This window comes from Rattus rattus, chromosome 3 (assembly GCF_011064425.1).
Source record: "Rattus rattus isolate New Zealand chromosome 3, Rrattus_CSIRO_v1, whole genome shotgun sequence".
In the NCBI taxonomy this organism is placed as follows: Eukaryota; Metazoa; Chordata; class Mammalia; order Rodentia; family Muridae; genus Rattus; species Rattus rattus.
Genome location: NC_046156.1, coordinates 48,739,744 through 48,766,834, shown reverse-complemented (window position 1 = coordinate 48,766,834; position 27,091 = coordinate 48,739,744). Strand labels below are relative to the sequence as shown.

General features: G+C 38.1%; 1 protein-coding gene across 1 annotated transcript in view; it reads left to right on the top strand.

Annotated features, from left to right (window-relative positions):
- The window catches only part of Vav3 (vav guanine nucleotide exchange factor 3), a 331,496-nt gene that overhangs the window by 294,701 nt on the left and 9,704 nt on the right, over positions 1–27,091 (top strand). Inside the window, exons 22-25 of the mRNA XM_032897450.1 lie at positions 3,721–3,755; positions 9,322–9,438; positions 9,992–10,079; positions 16,054–16,183. Coding sequence (XP_032753341.1) covers positions 3,721–3,755; positions 9,322–9,438; positions 9,992–10,079; positions 16,054–16,183 — 370 coding nt within the window. The remainder of the gene's footprint in view (positions 1–3,720; positions 3,756–9,321; positions 9,439–9,991; positions 10,080–16,053; positions 16,184–27,091) is intronic.

Sequence of the window (27,091 nt, the reverse complement as noted above, 5' to 3'; positions counted from 1 at the left end):
GGTGTTGATTTATTTCTATGTGGAGTGGCATTATGTTAATATCATAATTTGTCTCACAATCTTAAAGTTAATGAATACAATGTGATGAAATTTCTTTACTAATATGATTACTTGATGGAAAATGCCCTCAAAATTCTTAAATATTCTTTCTTGTTACATTCCCATGGCTCCTATATTTCTCAACTGCACAGTCTTTTTGATATTACAAGTATAATATCTTGTCACCTTTAATTTGGGAATGTAAGCTTACACCATTTATCCAAGCTTAATTATTTTTGAAAAGCAGAGATTTTTTTTTTTAAATATTTGCTGTTCTCTTTGCTACAGATAGATAGGTTAAATCTCACAGGTACAAATATAAGCAGCAATGTTTACATAACATCAAGTGGCAAGAGATTTTAACTTTCAGACACTTGGGAACCCTAATAAGCATTTAATATACGAAGCCCTATTTTCTGTTTACAACATCTTGCATGGGTTTTAGAAGTTTTGTTTAAAAATAGTCTGGCATAAAATGTATTTAAATCTGTTGAATGCATGAACAAAAGGATAGAAAAGCAAATGTGGATCCTTTGATGCATACAGATAATTAGCAAATGAAATCGGCTTATAGAATCTTATCGTAAACCCTCCCAAAAAAGAAGAGAACCATGTATGGATATTTTAAGACTGTAAAGAGTTGTACAGTAATGCATAATCAGGAGTAAAACAACCCACTAAATGTGAATGCTCTTATAGCTTAAAGTTAATAAGTAGCTTCTAAAGCGAGACGCTTATGGAATGAAATTATAGATGCATCTTCTAGCTATAGGACAACCTGAATGAAACAAAGTAAACAGATTGAAGCGGGGAAAGGGTTTCATGAGCTTGAAGATTGCATCCGCTTGATGGTGGTATAAGCTGGGAATCAGGGGTCCCTATGTAGTGCTGTGAATTCTATTCAGAGCTGAACATTTATTGTTTTGTGTGTGTTCTGAGGCACGCCAGTGGGAACCTCCAGGTCGGGGCACAAAATGCTGTACATAGATGAGGCACCAGAGCGATTAGAGACAAGCCTGGACTACAACATGATTTAAACTTCCATAAATGTGAATCCGGCAGTTGTTAGGGCATGTTCCAATAGAACTCTATCCCACTGAAGAAATACTTCTGTCAGTCTTAACTCTGGTATAGATTAGTGAAAAAGATGGTGATCTCCCTTTAATGATTTCTAAACTTAAGTGTAAAAGTCATCCATGTAGGGCTGGAAATCCCATGAACTCTCTTTCCTCAAAGGGCTGTTACAGATAAAACCTCCAGGGGATATAAATCCACTGTTTGGAATCGTCCAACTGATGAGGAAATGGACTGCCTTAATATAGAGTTTTATTCATGTAGTGGATACATGACTTGATATTTAAATCAAATATTATATTTAATAAAGCTGAAAACTAAACTGGAGAGGAGAGGAGATTATCACACTATATGATCATCTGGGCTTGTCTATAAAAGACTTGAATGTAGTAATTGAAGCAAAAATCTTAATGAGTGTATTAGATGGCCTATCCAACATGGTTGAGTAGAAAATTGGAAGAGAAATCTGAAGAAGTTTCTAAAATGATTCCAGAGAGATGGAAATGGAAAACTGTAGCAGAACGAAATGATAAGATTCAAATGTAGCAAACTGAAGAGAGTAAAGATAACTGTAGAAAAGCAATTTCAAATAAATCATCGACAAGAACTTTCCAGATTTTTACAGTAAAACTAATTTTCAAAATCAAGATGAGTAATTTAAAATTAATTAGCAATTAGATATATTTTAATGAAACTTCAAGATATTAAAGATGACATTAATTCCAACTTGAGAGAAAAGGTAAATGCCTAAAAAAAGCATTGATAATTGGATTCAGTGCTAAAACCAGCAGTTACTGGAAGGAACACACTTCTGCTGATAGCCTGGGACTACCTATCATTTTAGAGGCTCCCAGGTAACCAATATAACGAAAATCATTAAATACTAAACAGTAATGAAAAGCTGTCGGAGGCTCCTAGCTAGCGAAAAGGTTGACGTGTGGAACTGGGAGTGCTCTCGAGTTGCCTGGTTTGAATACGGTCATGGGGCTATAGCATTCATTCAACATGGCTAATCTTAAGACAGAAACTATAAACTTCTCTGCCTTGAAGAACCAGAGTATGGAGTTTGAAGCACCAAAGCCGTCATGAGAGAAAAATGTTAGAAAAGATGGAGTCCTAGAAGGGAGAAACCTCAAGTTTTGTGTATAAACTTGAAAGCCCTGTTTGAGTAGTGAAGCTCGGAATCTCCTCAGCTTGGTTTAAAAGAAGTTAACTGGGAAACCATCAGCTGCTTATCCCAGAGAACCATCTAAAGTTAGAATTTAATCAGTTAACTTCCTGCTTTGAGACCAGACACATGCTTTGTGGGAATGATGGCATTTCTGTGTTTATAGAGATCTGAGGTGAGAAAGTGGTTGTATTATTGACTGTGGGCAGCACCATCCCTGTGTAGATGGATCTGGGCTATGTCAAAGAGCTAGCTAAGCATGGGCCAGCAAGCTTTGGTTTCTGCCTCAAGCTCTACCTTGACCTCCTGCCTCAACTTTCCTAAGTAATGGATTAAGATCTGGAAGTACAAGATAATTATGCTTTCCTCCTCTTAGTTTTCTGTTTGTCTGTTTGTCGGTGTTTTTGTACAGCAACAGAAAGTGAAATGAAACAGCAGTCAAGGGTCTCACATAACGAATGTGCCCACCGAGGAAGCAAAGGCTCCTCTGGGGAACTCGGGGATGGGATAGCCCCAGTGGCTCTCCTGTTGTGACATTACATGTCACTCTCAGTTCTTGGATATATATCCTTTTCCAGACAAAGGTGAAATGTGCAGAGGCCCTTCTCACTCCTCTCTTCCTTCCTTGTTCCTCTCATCTAATGTAAAAGAGACAGGGACATCATGGAACCTGTCAAAAGGTGGCTGATTCATGAAGGGTTTTCAAACTCAAAGCAGACAATCGATACTCTACCTTTTCCTCAACAGCTTGGAAATGGCCACGTCTTCTGGGCTATGTTTTATTGTGTGGGTTTTGGCTGCTGCTGTGCATCCTTTGGCTTTCTTCATTCTCTCGTTGCTGCCACCAGCTTGAAGATGCTTCCTTCATTTGCACATAAGATGTAATATTTTCACTAGTGCCAGTCTCTCTATAAAAATTGGAAAGTATGGATATTTTTCATGATTTTTTTAAACAGATAAAATGTTTTCCTGTGGGAAGATCTTAAAAGAGTTTAGACTTTGTGTTACAAAAGAGTATCTACACCCGGTGTGTACGGTTTATTTCGCACGTCTTCTTTTGTTTGATTGTTTGTTTGTTTGTCTTGGAGAAGGGAAGTGCTATTTGGTTTTCCTAATAACATTTTCATTTTAGCTTTCTAGGCAGGATTGGACTGTCTTGTAGTAAATGTTGAAAGTTTCTAGTTCATATTTTTCTGCTATCTCTTCCTCCCTTGAAGGTATAGCAGAAAAAAAATGCATGGAAGAATGAAATAAAGCAAAATGAATTATTTTCTACTTAGCTGACATGATTCATTCTGTGCAGACTCGCCAATGGGTAGTCCTGGGCCTGTGCTCCTCATGGGTTTTATTGGGCTGACTCAGCTCAACTGAATTAATGATTGATTTCTAAAAGCTACCCTTAAGTAAACTTAATCTATTTTTGCCTTTTTATGTCCTAGGTACCTAAACCAGTAGATTATTCTTGCCAACCCTGGTAAGTATTAAAAATGTTTATGTTGCTAAGTTGAAATACCGTACTCCTAGCTCGAGGACACCTTAAATGGGTGGTTGTAAACCATGTTCCATTTCCATTTGTCCTGGCTAAAGGTAGATTCGCATGTAACACAGCACCATAATGAATTTGTAGACTGTGAGCCATTCTGTATCATGATTGGTTAATGGTGTTTGTCGGTGTGTGCGTGTGAGTGCACTGGACCATAAATGTCTATAGCAGACACGGAAGGAAATGGGGAATATCATGATGTAGCTCCCATTTTGGAAAGGTAAAAACCTCAAGAAGCAGAGAAGAAAAAGATAATTATAGTATCTAAAACCAAGAATTACCTTGAAAGGACGGTATCTAAAATTGTAGTTTCCAGTGTAGGATGATGGAATAAGGTATAACCATGTCTGACTTGGGTCTTGTTGTGTGACATATTTTACCAAGGAAGATGAACACACACGTCCACTCATCACAGAGAGGGAGGCCATAACAGGTTAAAACAGTGATTGGCCACTGTCCAGCTCAGTTTTTCTGGCATTTCAAGCAGGGGTTACAAGGAACAGGGATGGCATAAAAACATCCATATCAGTGAAAATCCCACCTCAACCCAGGTTACCTCATAAATGTGGCAGTGCTGGGCCCAGCTTAATGGTCTGAGACTCTCCTCCTTGTAGTTCAGCTATTAAGCCTCCCTCTCCCAGCAGCTGCTTACGCCTTCTTAGACTTCTAGAAAGGGGCCCTTGAGAAACTTCGAAGGTTCTCTTCTCTCAGAAGTGTGACCTTTAGTTTATGTCATGAGCCTTATGGGCTCTCTCACCTTCCGAGGCAATGTTTCAATTAGAAGTACAGCAGGTGGAGATGAAGTATATTTACCATGAGAGGCTGGTTGAGGAGGGAGCAGAATCAAAGATGGCAATGGTCAGTGATGCTTATTATTATTATTATTATTATTATTATTATTATTATTTTCAACTTTAAACTATACATAAAAAGCAGAATAGTTAGGATTTCATTAGATCATAATAAGCAGCATATGCTGAGTATTTTATATACACTTACCACTTTACATATTTTATTTCACATTAAACATGAGGTTATAAGCCATTTCCAATTTCCATTTGTCCTGAATAAATGTGTTTTCACATGTAATAAAAATTGCCCAAAACTTCCTGCATGGAAGATGTTGTCATTATCAGTACCTGTGGAGAAAGGGTGAAGTCAGTGTGACCAGCAGGCTGTAGGCCGAAGACTCCACGTGGTGCCCGTGTTACATTGCTCTCTTGCCCCTCAAAATACAAAAGCTCAGCTGTGTACTGGGTTACACGTGTTTCCCCGGATTTGTATTTGACTTCTCTGAAGATGAATAAACCTCTTATCCCTGATATTTGTCTATGTTCCCACATACGTCATTTGAATGCATACATGAATGTAATGTCTTGAGGGCATATAGGACAATTCAGTTTGCAAATGAGGGTAGCACTCATCTATCTATCTATCTATCTATCTATCTATCTATCTATCTATCTACATATATATTTGAGATATTTATATGTATATTAAGTATATATATACATATGTACATACTATAATATTACACACACATACAAACACACACATATATGTATATACATATATATACACATACACACATATATACACATATATTCATGATTACTTTGGTCTATTGCCAGTTTGAAGAAAAGGCCAGGACACTTTCTACTGTGTGGAGTTGTCCTCAGACCTCTTGCTGCTTTGCACCTGTCAGTTCCGCCTTCCTTGTCATTGCCTACACTCTCTGTCACACTCTTCCTGGCTTCAGCACTGAACCTGACAAAGGAACTGTAATCAAATTGGGAGGCTTTGCTACATTTTAATATCTCTGAGGACAATTTTGGGATTTTTGTTACTGTGGAACTTAAAACCAAGTTAATAACAGAAGTGAAAGTTTATTTTTCATGCCACTAGATTTTATGACTAAAAAGTTTATAAGTTTAGAGATAAATAATAATGTCACCAACCACATGGGTTTTATTAAATAACATGGTCAGGTACCTGCAAACTGTCCAGATGTAAGAGGGTGGGCAGGTTTGTACTTCTGCTTTTTCTAAGTCATTCTTCTCAGTAAGTAAAGTTCTGTGGGAAGTATAAACAGGATAACATTATTCTTAATGATTAAAACAAATCAAGATGCCAAAACACTTGAAACACCTTAAATACAGAAATTAACAAAGACATCACACTGTAAAAACCTTAGATTGAATTTTCTTTCCTTGAACACCCTAGACAGTTCATTCAAATTAAGTGGATAGTTTCATGTGAAATATCTTGAACATGGGAACAAAATTATCAACCACTCATGAAAACTCGGAATTTTAGAAATATGAGACCCATCATCACCCATTTATTTTGTTAACCATTTCCATCTTTAAAGTAGGTTGATCCCACCACATGAATATTACTTCTAGAGACCATGGAATAAAAAAGTAAATCAACAGGGCTGCTTCCAGTTGCCCATGCTTTATGTGTGAGATGTATGAAATGTTGGGATGAGATCTGACTGAGGATTGGGAGCCCTTTGCAAGACTGAATGTGGTAGATGCCAAGGTCCCTGTCGCCTTTTCCATGTAGTCAAATAACCTGGCTGTTTACACTCTGCCAAGAGACAGTGTTGTTATGTGTACTACATTGGGAAACAGAAACATACAGGGTTTCATCTTGGAAAGGTTAGGCCAGCAGAGGCTGTGGAGATTCCATTCTGAAAACCACTCAGACTAAAGAAATCTTTAAATCCAAGGTGTAAACCCTATTGCCTTCATATAGCTTAGATCCGACATGGGATTAGTTTTTCTCACACTACCCCTTTTCTTAAATGCAAAAATTAGTTTAGAGAACTGTTTTATTTAAAAAAAACTGAATGAATTAAGTAAAAAATCCAAACCACTAACATTTGGATGGTTCCCAGCCCAATTATCAGATTTTTGCCAAATGAGCAGACTTTTGCCCAGTGGTACTTTTGGACCTGCACACACAGGACCCTCATTCCTAGATTCTGCTTCCTTATGCATGAACAAACAATAAAGAGAAAGCAAGCATCTGAGGGAAAACTTCAAGTATAGAACAAACCTTTTGTAAGGGAATGATCTAAGAATTGCAAGGCTTGTATAGATTAAGTGGTAGAGAAGCTTGGGAATATATAAGGTTGAAAAAAATGTCAAAAACATCAAAGAAAAAATAATAGGAGAAATGTTTTTTAAATTAGATAATTGACATGAATGTTGGCTAGTTTTCAACTTATAAGAAACCAGAAAGACACACACACACACACACACACACACACACACACACACACACACACACACACACACGCCCAAGGGCATCAATTATTAAAGAAATAATACAATATTTCCCAGAGTTCGAAGCCATGTCTACCTTTTCAGAGAGGCTGCTGAAAGCACAAAAAAATGTACATTTTCATTAAAATTTTCTAATAGATAAAATAATCTGAAATCTTCCAAGGGAGAAAATATCTAGTAGCATCAAATGAGTCAGAAATTAGAATGAAATCAATTGAAAGCTAGCAGATAACAATGTAATGCCATTTAATATTTAAGAGGCAAAAATCATTTCTCACTTGGAGTTCTCTACCCAACCAAAACAACAAATTAAGTGTTGGGTAAAATGAAATATTTACATAAGTGTTGTTCTTTAAAATGTTACATATCATACTCCATTGTAGAAAAACTAAGGATTAATTATTAACCCTAAGTAAAGAAAAAGAATTGTAGAATCCAGGAGTTGAACAGCAGGCTTAGAGGGCAGAAAGAATCGGGTAGTTTGGGAGAGTGTAGAACTCAGAAGCCATTGGTAAGGGTGAGAACTTTACAAGTAGAGTATATACCATTGAAAATGCATTGGTAGAGAGAACCCTGAAAGACAGAAAACAACCCACACAAACTCTCATGCTCACCTTTTTACAAATCAAATATTTTAAAACTCCTGCACTGCTCAAAATGTGCCGGACGATGCCTTGTGTTTACAGATGTTACGGAAAGACAATGGTCTCTGACAAAGTAGGTTTATGTCAGGAGAAAATTGACTTTTTTTGTTCATGCCTAGAGTTAGAAGTCAATGAATCGTAGCATAAACACAGTTATTTAAAATATCTATGTAGAAATAAAGAAAAATTCAAAATATTCAACCCAGGACTTGGAGCAGAATGCTCAAATGATAGACTGCTGCTTTTCATTGCTTTTAAACAAATACTTTAATTAGTTCAACACACACACACACACACACACACACACACACCCCTCTATATGTAGTCAGAAAGATGGAGTGAGGGCTGCATGCACATACAGGAGAGCCTTCAAGACGGATACACAGGAAGAGTTTCTAAACCTGGACAGCAAATCAGCTGTGTTGACAGAAGTGTGTATTCACAAGAGCACAGTGTATGAGGGATCTTACGGTCAGGGGACTGACAAGCCCTACATCCAGAAGGATGCGAGTAGAGATGCAGGCATTAGGAAAGATAAAGCAGATGAGGTAAGCACGTAGCAGACTGTGCTAGATCTCATAGGTCATAGGTCATCATGACTGCCCTAAAACTGTGTCACTGGTACAAAATGCCACTAACTTCCCTTTATGCCTGGTCCAAGACTGCCTATATCCAAGTCCATGAACTTTTGTTAAATGTCTAATGTGTACATTTTAAATAAATATTATAGATTAAAGCATACATTTATACTGAGTTTAGGATTTGATATGTGAGTCAGATGCTTTGCTTAAGGAAAGTCAGTCCAAATGTAGTTTCCTTTTAATTTCTATTGTTCTATTGTTTAATTTCTATTGTTCTTTGATCCTTGCCATGTGGAGTACTTATATTTGATGTGAGCAGTCATGCAAGAATAATTTAATTCAGAGTTTGGATATTTTACTATGATCATTATTGTTTTGATGGAGTCTGGTTGTGCTTAAGGCCCATATGGTCTAGGGAAACTTGAACTCTGGTTTTGAACATTTCTGCTTGGAAAATGATTCCTTTATCGTTGTTTGTTTCTTTAGAAATTTGCCTATCGAAATCATGAACTGAGATAACTAATCTCACATCTAAATAATAATTAGTTTACAGTAATTGAAATTATTTCAGTCATTTCATAAAGACGATTTCAAAGAGATTTGATAGTATACATAGGAAAGGTGACGTCTTGAAGGCTCTGTGTGTGTGTGTGTGTGTGTGTGTCTGTGTGTCTGTCTGTGTCTTATACAGGACTATGCCTCCCATAACTCTTCTTCCTGTCCGTTCCTAACCTTCTGACTCTCTTTGTCTTCGTCTCTTCCACTTATCTCATGTTTACCGGTGCTCGCTGGCTCTTTAGACATTGTCCATTTTGCAGATGTTAACATTGTACCATATTTCTGTTTAGACATATTAAAGAGATTTTCCCAAATTATTATGTAAAGCAATGTAATTAGCATACACATAAAGCCACGATAAATACTTATATTTAACCTCTCTTTTCAGATACATTCCTCTAATTTTTCTGTCTTTTCACAGGTATGCTGGCCCAATGGAAAGACTGCAGGCAGAAACTGAACTTATTAACAGGGTGAATAGTACTTACCTTGTAAGGCTCAGGACCAAAGAGTCTGGAGAATATGCAATTAGCATTAAGTAAGTAGGACAGTGCTTTTGTAGAAATAGATTTCCTGTGTTCGTAATTGTGTAGGTCATGTGACACATATAACACTGAAGTTGAAATCCAAGGTTCTAATTGCAGCAGAAATAACGCATTTATCCAGACAGTTCATTAATACTGGAGAATATCTGTGAGGAAAACAGTAATGGGTGTTATGGGCTGCTAATTGGCATAATAGATTTCTTTCATAACATTATATTTTGTTGATATGTGTGTATATCTATTAAATTCGAAGAATACAAATTACTAGATTTTTCTCTCTTTTTTTTAACTCTCAAACTAAACTAAGTAAATTAAGCATAATGATTAGTCAGATCAAAGTTTTCTCTCACTTCAAGTATTGGTTGTATCTTCAACCCATCTAGTAAATACATTTTGTTAATTAGCTGTCACCATTGTATTGGCACAAGTATATATTTTGTCTTTGGAATTAATTCCTATAACGTTATTGGGGCATGCCCTCTGGTAATTATTGATTTCTACTGATTAAAAACACATTTATATTCATAAGTTATTCATTGCCCACAGGTACAATAATGAAGCAAAACACATCAAGATTTTAACAAGAGATGGCTTTTTTCACATTGCAGAAAATAGAAAATTTAAAAGCTTAATGGTGAGCATTGATTATTTCTTTTCGATCTATAATTCCCATTTTCTGCTGTTAAGTTAGTTTAACTCTACAGTTTCTTAGCGATGTTACCCATTGGAAATTATTTAAAGAGAATTATAGTGTGAGCTCTAGCAAAAGCCTAACTTTCTAGGTTGAAGAATTCCAGTGACGTTTTACATTGCTCAGATGATGTCACTCATTGTACATGAGACTTGTATGTTTCAGGTAAAATTTTAGAGTCCACACTACTCATGACTCTCAGAGCAACTGCCAACTCAGGTATAACTGTCAGTTGTTTGTCTGGGTGTTTGAGTCTCTTGTCTCAGTGGCAAATGGCAAAGCTTTGTTACATCATTATGTCATTCCTCTTCTTGTGTCCTCTGTCTTTCCCTCCAGCTACCTTTTATCATGATCAATTATGACAAGGAAAGTTTTAATTAATAAAAATATCTGTTAAATTTAGGTCTATTTCATACAAGAGACATAAGAAAGTAAATTTTTAATTTTCTTTGTATTTTCTGCTATTTTGAATTGTGTAATCATGGTTCTCATCCATTACATTAGACAGCTGGGCATCAGTAAGTTTATATTTTGCCACAGACATTCATTGATATTACATAGAAATATTGTGTTGAAATGAAAAACCTATCTCGAGGTGAGAATGTGGTGATCAATTCTGACAATTTGTAAATGTCTCAGTAACTTTCTCAGAAGGTATATTGTGTATAAGTCTTACAGGCCACATACTACATTTCATTACACACACTGTTATCAGTACATCTTATTTTCCTAGGAGTGGCTTCAAATCTTCTTTTTCACCCAGGCAGTTTCTTGAAGAAATGAGGAATTTGCTACACAGGATACATGTGTAGCAATTAAGAACTTTGATTAGCTTTGAGAGCCAAGACCCAGCGATGAAGCTACGAATCAAATGATACATGCTACACCTTTCCTGAAAATAACAGAAATCACTTAGGAGTACAAATGAGTTAAAAATTGAGTGTGAAAAGGCTTACAAACTCAGCCAGTTTGAATGCCCTACCTAAAACCCATTTTAAGGTAGGGACCAGTGTGCTAAAGAAATTGAAGCATCTTGAGTAGAGAGAAAAGGAAATAGGAAGAAATCTATAGACATAAATAGGACATTTGAAATTCAAAAGGAAAGGACAGGCAGCGTGGGCAGTCATGGAAAATGGAAACTCTTGTCAAACTGGCAACCAGGCTCCAGGAATCCTCCCTGCTAGAGGTAACTTACATTCTGTTGTATCTCCCGGGCCGTGAAAGAGAAGAGAGAATGAGTTAGACCAGAAGAGGTTCTTCATATAATAAAAACCTGGGAAGGATGTGACAAGTGGGTGCACAGATAACGAGTGAGTGACAGGCACAGCCTGGACATGACGAAAGCACGCATGGGGCACTCCATCTCTGTAAGCCACACCAGCTGGAGCTCTTACCTGCAGAATTTTTGGGGGGATGGTAATGAGGCTTCCTCACAGTGTCATAGTTGATATGACACTTAAAAAACGCTGCAGGGCCAAAGACGACTGCCAGCCCTGCAGACATTGAAAAGTCTGGAAAGAAACTCCTGTAGGAGAAGACACACAAGAGGGATGAAAGGACTGGCTACGGGAAGGGGCCAATCAGATCAGCTTTGTATCACCTTGGTCCAACCCATGGAAGTCCTATGGCAGGGAAGGATGGGGATGAGAAAAGCCAGTGGCACCTCATGGGCTATAGTCCTTTTATGGCCATGGCTATACTGAGGCTGACATACACCCAATTTAAATAATATGTAGCAGAGACCGTTCAAGTTTATCCATCGGTCTCCTGGAAAGGGAAGTAAAGACACATGTCTCAGAGTTCAGACAAGTGACACAAATGCTGTGTGTCACTCATGAATGCCACTGCTGGGGACACATACCATACATGTTATTCTTTTTCTTTATTTTTTTCTTCCACACCTGGAGATCTTTTACAGGGAAGCTCAGACCATAATAGTCCCAAAGAGGAGATGGAGAACTAAGAGCAAAACCGTGGAAACTAAAGAGAAAAGGAACCAGCTTGAGGATATTTGTATAAATAAGGAAATGAGGACAAGGAACAGAAAGGCTTTAGTCATAGGCAAAGGCCTTTTGCCAGCTTTAGCAAATAACTACCAGTTGCTAAAGAAGCTGCAGAGCTAGCTGGAGTTTGTCCTGCTTTTTGTTCATGTGTTGAATAAACTTATTGTGAATCTTTATGTTTTAATTCTTGGAGATATGTATTTAATAAATTCAGATAGCAGATAAGCAGTGCTATACCAAATTTTTTTAATTAAATGTTTATTTAGAATAAAAAATCTATTATTTTTTCCAAAAGGCAGACTTGGATTCTAGTAAAATGGTTTAATAGAACGAGGCACAACGTTTAAGATAAAATTCACAAAGAAGAGTATGAATTTTTTTTGGGGGGGGGGTTCTTTTTTTCGGAGCTGGGGACCGAACCCAGGGCCTTGCGCTTCCTAGGCAAGCGCTCTACCACTGAGCTAAATCCCCAACCCCAAGAGTATGAATTTTTAATTACTTTGAATCTTAAAAGACTCGATCACTATAGTTTTAAGAGACTTCAAAATAAAAATGACTCAATTGATCTAAAATAGCTTACAAGTTAGGAAGTACACATGTACTTCAAGAGAATTCAAGATCGTGGTGTCCTGTAGACCTAAGATAGAAAATGCCATGTGGATTCTTGCCCAGAAGTGGTTTGTATTATGGTAACATACTTCTTTGGAAGAGGAGAGGTGGTTCCAAGATGTAGGCAGTGTCTTTAAAACCAATAAAGGTCTCTGGCCTCTAGCAGACACAGCTTATCTTGTGCTATGTAGCCCAGTTCCCATCACAGTAAGTGCTAGTGTGCAGACTTACGCCATTTCTTAGCGGTTCAGCATCTCACTAATCGCGCTCTCCACATCACATTATGTTCTTCTGCATACGAATCACCTTATAACTTGGGATAAAATTTCTATCAGAAAGGATACAAAACAAGAAAAGACTCTAAAAGCTTATTTTTAAATTAGCTGGTGTCTCACAGAAAAGGCTGAATTTGATGCCTGGGACCAGAACTCCTTCCCTTGGGTTTCAATAGCTTGGTTAATCAAAGTCTTTGTTTTTCTTAGTCATTAAGTTCCAACCCTAAATGACTTTCTGATTCCAGATTACAAGGCATTAATTTTGTTCTGATTTTCATGTATGCCAGACAAGCTAGGTCCAAATGTTTGTAAGCCATCTCCAGCGCCCGTTTCCTTGGTAATTGGAATGACTGGCCCACACTCATTATTTCTCGGGGTTGGATTGTTGACACCACTGTGTCGGCTGAGATAAGAGAAGCTTAGAGATTTCTTTTGTTTCGAGTCATCTTATTCGCTTGTTGTACCTGAAGGTCAATGACTGCTAAAGCGGGGGTGGATTAGACTAAAATACAGAGAGCATAAAGCCATGAATTGGAAGCAATCCACACTGGTGCTCCTTAATTCTACTCAGAAGCCTGTTAGGAAGATTTGCAGCCTAAGACTGTAAAAATGTAGCTAAAATACTTTCCATGCTTAGCCAGGTATTAAAGACCATCTGCGATTTACTAAATTGCCTGACCCTGGTTCTTAGAAAAGTCTTTTTTTTTTTCCTTCTGTAAAAATATTAAATGACCAACAAAACTTTTTTTTCTGTTCAATAATTCAATAGTTTATATCCAACTTCACATTAATCTTACTAAGGATTTGCAATTTATAAAATTCATATTCTCTCTCCTAAAGTGAAACTGAAATTCAAAGCTATTGAGCTGCACAATTTGTTTCAGATTTATATTTATGTTGTCAAAGGAAATAGCACATCTTTATTGAAGTGCCGAGACTTTGGTTATCGTTGGTATCAGTGATGCCCTAGGCAAACACAGAGTTTTCCTTAAGCTTTTTATTCTGTCATCAAAAAATAAAACGATTATATATTTCCACTAAGAACAGTTAAACTTCTTAGCTCCTCTTGGCAAATCATATTAAAAATAGACATATTATGAATGCCATATTCTCACGTAAGTAGCGATTTCCTATATACAGAGCTCTCTTTCGTGTTTTGTTTCCTTTGTTTCCTTCCCCCCCTTTGGATATTAGTCAGATTTCACACACCTTTGGTCAAGCATTCCCCTTCTCTGGGCTCAGAGAACTGTGAACTGTGTGGAATGTTTTATGGCCTTCGTTTTCCAAATGTGGGAATTGACAAAAAGAATCTTCATTTGCTTTATCCAGTGATTCAGCTAAATAATACTGCTTTCTGTTTATTAATGTGTGACAGAATGTGTGTGTGTGCGTGCATATTAAAATGCATGTGCCCTTTGCACACATGCAAATATGCAGAGACCAGAGCATGACATCAGAGAATATTGTCTTCCTCTCTCTCCACCCATAGACTCTGGAGCTAGGCTGACAGCCAGCAAGTCCCAGTGTCCCTTCTGTCTCCTCTTCTCAATAGTTCAGGGTTGTAGACACACACGTGGCTAAGACCTGATTCTTACATGGGTGGCTGCAGTGTGAACTCAGGTCTTCACTCTCATGCTCTGTAACAAGGGCTCCTATCTGCTGAGCCGTCTGCCCAGCCCAGGCCTGGGATCTTTACTTTGCTGCCTGTGGCTCTCAGCCCTGGGTACCCCGAGCTGAAGTGATCTCTTCCCCATTGTTATCTATTGAGATTGTTGCCTGGTCTTTGGTTTAATCAAGCCACCTCCATCGCTCTATCTCCCCTAGCTTCCCAGTTGAACGCACTAAAGAAAGTTCTTTATGCACCTGAGGTCTTAGAACCCTCACTCTCCCATCTTCGATAAGAATCCTGCAGAGTGGGCACCTTGTCTTCGGCATTTTCCTAACCCCTGGCACTTACCGCTCAAAGAAGTACGCTGCACATCTCAGTTAGACCGAAAGGAATAAATCATTGATAATCTGTTTTTTTTTTTTTCATGTTGTGAGTGAGTTCGGACCTGATTGATTTCTTAGGAAATTTGAACTTAACCACTGACTGTATGTGCTGGATCAATGACCAATGCTATTGTCTCAAGAAATGAGTTGCTCTTGCACACATTTTTAGAGGATGCTATGACAGAAGCATTGGCTACTTTGTTTAAAGTAATTCGTTTTTATTTTCATTTCATCTACTCATCAGACACTTCATATCTGCCCCATTTGGCTCCTGAGACCATTTCCATTATGAATTAGCCCGTTTCAGTTCGTAGTAGAGGGATTCAGATATGTGTAGAATACGAAAGTAAGGTAATCGGAAAAAGATTTTCCCTGAAGATTTAGTTTAAAATATGGCAGACGTTTATATGATGCTTTGAGATGTTCAAAGTATTTCTAAACAGCAGCTAGAAAGAACCACCTGGCTGCCCTTTGTGAATACTGGGTGACACTGAGAGCGGAGATCCACGTGGCCCATTCACCAGTGTGAAACAGGCAAGATAGTGAACACTGTTGAGTGCTTCATGAACCTTCTTTTCTTTTGTGGAAAAGTACATTTAGTATTAAGTTTGTTTTTCTCACTAGTTGAAAGCAAAATGGGGGAAAGTAGAAATTGCTATATAGTCAAACAACAGCTGTTCCTTTCATTTTTTTTCTTCTTCAGAGAGACACGTTTCTCACTAATAACAACAATAATTGCTACTCTGAGATCGAAGTTTAGCATGGCTTCTTTTCAGCACCGCATCTGACTGAAGGCAAACAGGATGTTCTGCATGCCTGAAGAACAATAGAAAATAACCAACATGAACAAACGAATCCAGTCAATAGGATAGCATCTTGGGGGAAGGGGTCAGGTACATCCAGACAGGAGGCAGAGCTTTCAGACATTTGGAACGTTAGGCTTAAGATGATTATCCTTGTATCATATATAATTTGGTATTAAAGGGTTTGTTTGAGAACAAAAATAACAAGACCTCTCTTTCATCTGCTCTCTTAAAGGAACTTGTGGAGTACTACAAGCACCATTCTCTCAAAGAAGGGTTCAGGACCTTAGATACAACGCTACAGTTCCCATACAAGGAGCCTGAACACTCATCTGGACAGAGGGGTAATAGAACAGGCAACAGCTGTGAGTACTGCAATTGAGAATACCTTTGAAAAATTATGTATTTGGTCACTTCAGGGATTTGAAGCAAAATAACACTAGGCATCTTCATTCCGAAGTTTGAAATATAGCCAATTAGTATGCTAATGCATTGAGCAGACACTTTTTTTCTGGGGCTAAGCAGAGTCAGAAGGGCCAAAAGGTTCATGGCTATCTAGTTATAGGGTTTTATTTTATTTTATTTTATTTTTGGTGATAAATTAAAAACTGTATCTGTGTTAAAACAGCCATCAAAATGTAAGTGATGTAGTAATGTGTGAAGTTTTGTACTTTTCACTAGGTTTTTTATTAGCCAAGCTCTCTTTAACTTAAACGTGTCATTGTGAACGTGATGCTGTTTCAGAAATAGTGTCTACTAGAGCTCTTCCAGTGTACCTAGTATCCTAAAACTCCTAATGTTCCCATTTCAATCCAGCATCTTAAAAGGATCAACATACTTTGTTAGTATTTTTAAAACTATACATAATCATAAGTAATCGTAATGGATGGCTACCCACAAAGACATAGACATACAAATGCATCTCAGCCTCCGTGAATCCAAATCGAAAACTCTGCCACACCATTTCATGTTACGCAGACCTCCTGGATGGACACCCAACTTGTGCAGAGGACATGATAATGAGAGAAAAGCAAACCTACTTTGAGGGAGAAATGAAAAAAAAATTACCATTATTAGAATCCTGAATTAATTTATTAACTATAACTAGACAACTGGAATTTCAAGAAATGGTCTCAAATAGGATTTGCACCAGTGTAATATAACTTGAAGTTAATTTTCTTTTCCTTAAAATCTTACATAAAGGGGGATGGGGGATGCTGAGCTTTTCGACATCAGTACTGTTCCAAGTACCTCAGAACAATATGGAAGTCATCCGTCACGTTAGTTGAGAGTTGCTTTTCTGTTAACTTTTGTAAATCTTCATGGTTGTTCTCCTTGTGGTCATTGACATATGTCCAAACTCATGTTGCAAGACAAGCAAGAACACACTTTGTCTTAAATGTTAATCCCTTTTAATTTTATCTATGTTGAAGCTGAAGATTTTCTGATTATCTTGGATTATCATACAGGCTGTACTTTTCACTCATTCAAAATGGATGTTCATCCTAAAAAGTAGTTTTACTACACATTTCTTAAAACTCTATTCAAGTCGTGACTTCTGACCTCTTTTAACATGACAACTTCTTTTAGGTAAACATAAGTTTAAACCTTTTTCTTTTTCTTTGTCTTTTGAGTAGAGAGACATAACAGAATTTCATCTGCAGGTGGAATCATATTTGACTAGTTTCCTTGGTTCTTCAGAGGCCTACAGGGGAGAGGGGAACAGAAGGGTGGTGTCCAGAGTTTAGGAAGGTCATTGTTCCACTGTGACCTTAGCTTTCTTTGTTTCTATAACCAGAATATATGGAAGGAAACAATTTAAAAAAGGAAGAGTTTATCTTGGCTTACAGTTTGAGGAATAGTAGTGGATGATCTGGGGGACCAGAGTAATATAGGTACCTTGACAGGAATAAGAGAGTTGACATGACATGGAACCAGACCATAAAAGTGAAGGTTCACTTCTACTGACCTAATTCCTCCAACTAGGCTCCCAAAGAGTGCTGCTAACTCACAGAGCACACACTAGATTTCAAAGGACTGAGTAAGTTTACATTTGCAGTCCTCATAGGAGTCTGTATTGTGCTTTGATGACTCATAAATTTGTCTTGTTGACTTTAAGACTTGTTCTAGGGTTAACCCTTAATGAAAATACCACATGTAATGTTTTAAACATGCTGTGCTTCCTAGGAGGTGGGAAACAAGAAACACTTGAGGGAGCCTTTAGTCATCATCCCTGGTTCATAGCTACTGAATATCTGGACATTGTTTTCACCAAGCAGCATTGCCTTAAGATAAAGATTCAGACTGAGATCTTGAGTTTTCATTACTTCCAAAACTGATGTAGGATGCAGAGAAAGTAAGGGAAAGCCCAGAACCTTCTTGTGCTCTTCAGAGGTGAGACATGTGCTTTACTGATGAAACTGGGTGACTACTAATAGTGTAGGTGGAATTGTACAGGTGGTGACTTCTGTGATTGTAAACGAAAGACGTGGCTCATTTTTTGATGCAAAAATATGATAGGAGTATGGCAGAACTATTGTGTGCAAATAAAAGTTAATTTGCAGAAAGGTATTGATTGGAATCAAACACGGGTCCATAGTATTAGGCAGAGAGTTTCATAGGTTATAAAGTCATCTTTTGCTGTCTCTAGACTGTCTACCAGGATATCAGGGTAGTACTGTTTTTTATATTCTTTTAATAATGTGAATGTTTCCAAAAGAGGAGGTAAAAAGGGAAGGAAATGGAGAGAAGAGATGAGAGAGAACTCAGGAGTAAAGAACTGGTTTTCTCCCATTGAAATTATAATAGTTTGGTGGAAGATATTGTATGGATCTATAGAAGAATCCCATAACTATCCAAAATAGCCCTAACCATGCTTCCCTTGGTTGCTTAAATGTACCTGTATATCTGTGTACCTGAAGGACACTACAGTGGCTTTCGTCTTTTGTACTCTGCAATGACTACTTGGCTATTTTCAGGTCTGTTCTCTTAGGCAAGTTAGCCAGTTTGAACCTCAGCTTTCCTTGCTGAGGATTGAGATTGGACGTTGCACTGTGTTTCTCGCAATATCACATCCTAATTTTATTTTTTCATATACATGAGAGGAGGTAGAGCCTAACTCTGATGAATCATTACAGCAGCAAAAGTACAGGGTTTCCTATTTGTGAACCCAATTCAAACCTTAAACATTGCATGGCATTGATAGAATTCTTAATAGGTAGACAGTGTACATATAACGACACATGAATATTTCATATGTGCTACTATTTATGTTACTAATAAAGTATATGAGTAGGTCAATTAGTGAAGTTTGCATATACTCTATAGATTAACTAGCCGAGTTGTATCAGCACAATTTTCTGCCTTTGATAATTGTACTATGGCTAGAATAGTGAATATCTTTGTAGGGAAAACACACAGAAGTATTTGACAGTAAAAATGGATTGTGTCTGCAGTGTGTATTCAGATGGCTCAAAAACTAGCATAGGCTGGCAAAGCAAACATTGTAAGATGTTAATATTTGGGTACTGTGAATGAAGTATATGAGAATTGTTTGTGCTGTTCTTGCCTTCATTTTAGAATAAAAAAAAATGGTTGATGTGCAGATAACCCTACCTCCTGGCCCTGTCCAAGAGAATCACAGGAAGGTGGCAGCATCCTCTTTCTTTTTGGCTCCAGCTGTGGAAGAGCCTGGCCACTGATTTGGAACATGTAGAGCACCTGTGCCCTGAGTGGTTCCCATTGAAAGCTTCACTGGGATCTCCTCACATCTGTTTACTCTCTCCTTTACTTAAGGAATATTCAACACTCACCATGTGCCAAGACTGTGCTAGATGCTGTAGCTACAATGGTAGATAGGGCAAACAGGGGAATGGGAACACACAGAAGAAAAATAAGGTCATAGAATTGCATAAGCCTTCTGAAGCCAGAGAATATAAGCTAAGGTGTCATAGAGGTGTTACTCAGCCTGCAGGTATGGGGCAAGACTTTCTGAAAAACGTCATTAGCAAGTATGAGGGTGGCATCGTGTGAGGTAGTGTGCTTTAGCACACAAGTAGCTGGGTGAAAACGTTAAATTGAAAAACACTTCATGTCACATTAGTGCCACTTATATTTATTAATCTCAATATCCATTATCATTGTCTTATTCCTGAAATAACTTGACAATCCCATAGTATTTATTAGTTATATTTTAATACAGTCAGGGATAATATTTTCTTAAGCTACTGAAATATACACTTAAGGGAGGTTAGCTTTCTGCCCTTGTAATTCAATATGACCATATCTATCCACTTTCATTTTATGATTGCTTTTTTATGCTCAGTCTTTTGTCATCTTTCCACTGGTCATTTTGTGTTCCACACCTAATTTTATTCTGATAACCTTAATAGTAGTTTTAATTTCATATTAGTTTCCCAGGACTGCCATAAAATTTGCCACATAATGATGTAAAGAAACAAGACAAAACAGAAATGGCTGTGTCCTACAGGCCAGGTGGCTAAAATCAAAATAGTGTCCATGTGTCTGTAGACTCTGAATGGCTGAGCAATAGTTGGTCTGTAGATGTTCCATTCCAAGCCTGCTGGATCTTTATCTCTCCCCTATGTGTGTCCTCATCTTTTCACCTAGAAAAGCTGTTGCAGTTGATTTTAAGGCCTACCTTAGATGGTTGGTATTCACTTGAGATCCATATCATCTACAAAGACCTCTCAGGTTTAACGTAAAGTCGTATTCCACGGGATCAAACTAGAATATCATTATGTAGGCTATGGGAAGACTGTTAGGCCCATGGTATCTTACAGTGTTACTTTTAACTATTTTCTAAAGATTTCCAGACTACTTCCAATTTTTGTTTTTCCAATGGCTAATAGAGAGACTTTATGTTATTGGTACCGACAGGTCAAATGATGCAAATAGGCATTCTGGGAGAACCGGGCTTCAAATCAATGAAGCACTTTCAGCTTGTTACAGCTTTGCCAGCATGAAATGCACCCTGCTCTTGAAAGGAAGCACTGTGAACCAAAGCACGTTTCCAAGCGTCACTTGAGCCATTTGTGTGAAACATGGCCTTAGAATAGAATCGGAGAAGCAGAGAATCCTGACTAATACTCAATAATTTGCCAATTAACAGAACAGAAATTCTCAAATCCCATATATATGTATTAAATTAACGTCTCCAGTGGAGTATTCTATAAGCCTTCAGTCCTGCAAAAAATTCACTATGAAAGGTTTCCCCTGTCAAACAGGTTTCCACAGACTGATGCAAGTTCGATATATAGGAACTAGAGCTCCCTAGTTTATTTCACCATACAACACTACATCTTGATGTTTACTTCTAATGCCAAGCCGTAAGAGAGTCAGTAGATGTGAAGCACGTAGAAGATGTCTGGCACGTGGGCAGTGTTGGATGCTTTGGCTCGTGCAGCCACCACTGCTGTTCCAGTCACCACGTCCATGTGTCCCACGCTGTTGCCCAGTGTGAAATTTTGTGTTAGCCTTATTTGGCAAATTTTAATTCACCGGTGAAGCCATTTCACTTTCCCTTGGCACGTCGGTTCTGCTGCCTGGGCTTCAGCTCAACTCTCCCATCGTGTGCACTATGGGACAAGTTAATTGTAACATTCTCCTGACATTTTCATACTTGCCCTCTTCGCCCGTCTATGATGCCTGCAGATTATTCACTTCTCGGACAACTGGTCAACTAAAGCCGTACATCATTCTGACTAGCCATGCTGAGCTCCCCTTCCTATTTACACACTTCAAGAGCCTCATTGGCTACTCCAAGGCATTTTTCCTCTGGGCAGGATGGCTCCAGACATTAGTAATCACGTCTGGGATTCCAAACTTAAATTCTAAAAATTTAGAGAACCTCATCCTAAGCTATCCTTTTAATATTTCATGGCTTGAAAAGCAGTACTTAGGTTCTTAGCACTTCTTATCTGAACGCCCATTCCTAGAAGCTTTCTTTCTAAATTGAAAGTTGACCTCAATGTAGTTAATACATATAATCATCTCGTATTGAATGTAGTGTAGTCCTGTGATGGCCCTGATTTGAAGATCTATTTGTCTAGTCATTCTTGCCTGGAAACTCCGCACATTTATCTGAATTGAGAACATTTTCATTTTTTCTTTCTAAAAATTCCATCAGGGTTCTATCTGTGCAAGAAAATGCTCAGAGCTTTGTTGGCCTGACTGATTCTAAGTTTACATATGAGAAGCATTAACTCTGCATCTTTCTTCTGTCCTAACAGCATTCGGAAGTTGAGGACACTGTCAGCCAGGGTTTTCTTTTGTCCCTTTTTGATTCATTGGTCCCCACTCCCCATCGTTACCACCCTCATTCAGCATTTGTTTGTTCACAGCTAAGTCAGTAGTACTCACACCTATTGGAAGTTACACAATGTACCCTAAGGCCTTAACAATAAGTGTGAATGCTGGAGAATTCTCCCAAGATCTAGGCCCCTTAAACTTGCCAGCCTCATCAGTTCTATGGGGGAGCATTCTAAACAAATATCTTTTATTGGGGTCTTGGAAGGAGGTCATCAGTCTTTGCTTGAACACTGACATGACTTCACTTTTAACTACCACACAAAGCATTCACCTTATATGTCTTCAACCAAACTAAGTAGTTTTCCTTACATTAGCTATAAATATCACTCAGTTTAGCTACTATAGCTATTTTTTCAACTAACTATGGTAAGTACACAATGCACATACACATTTCACTGTACTATAATAACCTCAGAACATGCTATGAAGTAACTAATTTACGTATTCACAATAACTATCACAACCTTTTCATCAAGTATAATGTCTTACTTTCTTTACTGTGTATCTTTCTCCCCACCCCCTTTAAATACTTATTCTAACTCTTATGTAATATGAGTGACTATCATATTTAACCATCCCAGCTGCTGTTCTATGAATACACTCTGATTTGTCAGAACTTTGCACAATACATCTTGACATCACTTGACTCCTTTACTCACTTTCCCCAGTGCAAAAGCCATTCTTCGCTGGAAATGGTGGTGTGTTCTTGTAATCTCGGCACTTATTAAGCCAAGGCTAGAGGGCTGCCACCACAAGTTTGAGGTCGACTTTGTCTATATTATCAATTTCATGCGAGCTAGGGCTTCACTGTAGGCCTAGGTATGTACAAGCAAACACAACTTAAACAATAAAAACCAACCAAACAAAACCCAACAATAAAAACAAAACTATGTCACTATTTTCCAATTAATTTCTCCTATCCTTTATCTCCCTGTGCTCTTAAAGGGTACAGTTCTGCCGACTTCTATTAACTTAAAAGCTTATTTTGTCTTTTATTTGGTTATTACATCCTGCCCAATATCTTCCTCCATAGCCATCCATCCATTCACTCCTCATCAAGACCCTGCTGCAGGGCAAGAACTATCTGAATTGCTGGGTATCTAGAGGAGTGAGTGTAACAGATGAACATCTGCCCTGGTGGAGTTTATGTGCTGGTAGGGAAGGCCGACAGTGTATTGGAAAATGATTATTTAGTGTTAGAGATTGAGAATTGCTCCGGAAGAATAACATAACCAGGCAAATGATGCTCAACGCGCTAGAGAATGGTTTCAGGTTTTTAGCTGGGCTGATTGTCCGAGAGCAAAGTTAGGGGGCCCTTTAGCTGTGAATCAGAGAGATGGATTCTCAGTTCCAGTTCTACCAGGGTGACACCAAACACCCTCCCTAAAGCTCTCCTTTCTAACAATGCCATTTATGTGACCAGGAGATTCCCTTCATTATGAGTTCCTATAAATATCCTCACACCCTATCTATCTGTTGAACAGGCTACTAAACCTGTAACTTTAGTCACCGAGAGTACAGACCATTTGTGCTGACTTAAGAGTTATTGAGAACAGTGGTAGTTTAAGGGATTATGTTCTCTCTGCTTACCAAATTTCCTTCATAATTTAATCAAATGTCAGCCAGTGGTATTTAAATTGCACATTGTTCCTGCAATAAACTCTTGTTTTCCTCCTTGTTCCATGGGACCATGATCTGTGTTTGTGGGTTTATAGAATGGCAGGGTAGGCTTCACTGTGAAGGTCACAAAAAGTACTCAGGAATATAAGAGAGGGAACTGATAGTACACAGGAAGAACATATGTGATGTCAGTGATGTCACCCAAACAGGGACAAGAGGAAAACAATTAGGCAACAAGATACAAAGAGTAGGTCAGGCTAGACCCTGTGACATCCTGCAGTGCTTTACATTTTGACTTTGGGAGAAAATACAAAGCCTTTGGAGGGATTTAAACAAGATAGAGAGATAGTCTGACTTTAAGTTTTAACAGCATTGTTCTGGTTTCTGTGATGAGGCAAGACCACAGGAAGACAACCTAGGTAAACAACTCGAGATGAGGACATTGTGTTCAGCATCTAGGTGAAAGTGACCAAAATTTAGTCATTAGGGTGACAGATTTTGTAGATAATCTAGTCAAAAGTGAGATATGGATATGATATGAAACAAGAGAAGACTTGAGTATGACAATTAGGATTGTGAGTGGGGACAGCTAGGGAACTGGAGGGTTTTACTGTGTCTTCTGGCATCAGTGAAGTCTGGCATCTGTTCCAAACTCTCACTCAGAAGTTAAGTCTTTTATATCTGTGTACAACTTTCATGTGAGCCTGTGTCTTCAATAATTTGTAAGCTCCTTCAAACCAGTATTTCTGCATGTTTCTTTTATCTCCTTACGGATCTCAGTGTAGTCCTTATACCTTAACAATTTAATTCATGCCAGAGAGTTGGTTGGTTGGTTTTAGAAAACACATATTTAGAGTCAAATCCATATCCTCACAAACTATGTGCCAATAAATGATCTGAAGTCCCAAGGCAATATCAACTGTCATTAATTCTCAGTAATAGGAAGGACCTTGTGAATGACTGAATGATTCCTTGTCTCGCTCATAACTAAGTTTCCATGGTGGACCACTGGATACCAAACAACTGGTCAGATCTTCTGATAATCCTGACGTGACTTGTCTTTGCTGTGTCACTGGATTTTATGCTCACTAAGATCTGCTCACCTACCAGATGTCAACATTCAATTAAATGAAACGAACCTGAATTATCTCTATTCTTCCAGCAATGATATCTAAAACATATAACCAATCAAACTAGAGGTTCTGGTTTGTTTCCTTTGAGAGTGGTAAAGAAAGAGATATTTGATAATATGTCTTTGGATATTATTGGAAATCTATGAAACATTGTCTGTGTTCTAAAATAAAATCAGGGTAAGGATAACAAATTTAAATTAAACATTCATTTAATTCTCAGCATGCTTTCTGCTGTCAGGCCATCTGTACGCAATCTTGGCAAAAAATTAAAAAATAAAAAAATCAAGGATAGTTCATCAAGCATCTCACTTAGGAATTCAGGGCTTCAGAAAACCATCTCGGTCACTGTCGGGCAGTAAGCACAGACCACTGTTTTGGTAAATACACTGGCCCAATGCTGGCTAAAATTTTTTGTCATAGAAATTAATATGGGGCTGGGGATTTAGCTCAGCGGTAGAGCGCTTACCTTATAAGGCCCTGGGTTGGTCCCCAGCTCCTGAAAAAAAAAGAACAAAAAAAAAAAAAAAAAAGAAATTAATATGAAACCCATGTGTTGGTTAAAACTAAAAGTGTTAGATGATGTTTCAAATAATGAAGAATAATTAATAAACACTTAGTGAAAAGGTCTATAAAATAGATAATGAGTAAGTAGGTGTTAGTTCAAAAATTAATTCATGAGTTGGTAACTCAGACCCTTAAGGATAAATGTTAATAGAGCTTTGTTTCTAATTTCCATGTTAGTCTAAACTGAATACACATTGGCTTGCTCACGTGTATTCATAGACCGAACAAGGCAGACTATGGCTCTATAAAGCAGCTCTTAGTTACCCTGAGAGCAAAAGTGTAGGTATTCGAGATCAAGTCACTCGAACTTTTTTGTCCTCCTATTAACCTGTTGCTTTTTGTTTGTTTGATTTTCCTTTAAATCAAAATAGTTCTGTGTTCTGCGGCTTTTTCTTCCTAGTCTCAGAACTGTATGGTATCTTCTAGTGATTCACCACTAAATTATTGTACCCTTGCACAGGTTTTCCATGCCCTTGCACAGGTTCCCATGCAGTTTATTCAACAGATGATTTTTTTTCTACTAGAGAATGCTAGCCTCTCAATGTCTATTTAATGTGGAAAAGTTGAAAAGTAGTATTACTGTAAGCTCTGTCTTTTGTCATTGGAATGCCACCTACACTGTGAACCATTCCATTTGATAACAATGTTCTGTGAGTGGTAGCCCAGGAGGACTTAGGTATCACATGCATGTCAAATAACTTGCCTCCAAGGTCTCACCAAGCAAGACTGTCCTCTGTGCTGATGCAAAGCCAGAAGCATTTGAAGAAAGAAATTAGGCCTTAACGTTAGCATGTACCTAGCCAATGATCGTGTCACTAAAAGGGACTCGTTATTGATTTAATACTCTGTATTAATACGCTGTGAGTGGCAGAGAGACTGCTCTAGAAGCTACAAAAATAAGGAAATGTGAGTGGGGAGGTGGCCTATGCTGTGAAGCAGGCAATGAAATGAGAGTCCAGGAGGTGACAGACATCAGCACTTCCAGGGATGCCACTTCTCCAGGGCTTTTCCTAATCCTGTTCTAAGACAGTGCAATGACCAATAATTCCTTCACTAAGATGTCTTAATAATGCCTTATAGAAAAATTTAATGAAGAAAGTTTGTATCTCTGTATGTGTATAGAGATAGATGTATCTAGTTTTAGCATGGAGGTAAGCATATTCTATAATTTTAACCACTCTACAAAATGTATTATCGGATGCCTGACTCTAGAGTTGAGCACCCGCTTCCCTCGCTTAGCTCGTTCTCTTCAGTAGGTGCCAGAACATTCAAATGCTGATTTTATCGCACAAAAGGATCAAGGACCCAGAGGCAGAGAAAATTGACATATAGGAAAAGTGGCAACAATAAATCATTCCACAGTGCGCAGGGAAGTGGAAATCATCCTGATCAACCCTTAAAGTGCTTGGCTGAGAGATACACATGCAGTGGCAGAGGAAACTGATTAACCTTTTACTTTAGAAGGATCCCTCAGGCAAACGGCATGGTTAATGCTATGAGGCGCGTGGTGTTTAATAGCTGCTCGGCATCTCGGAAGGGTGAGTTGTGGCAGGAATGGCGCTGCTAGGTTAGAGTCCTCACAAAGCCTGGGTGTAGTTCACTCTCTTCCCCTTATGTTTTGTCAGC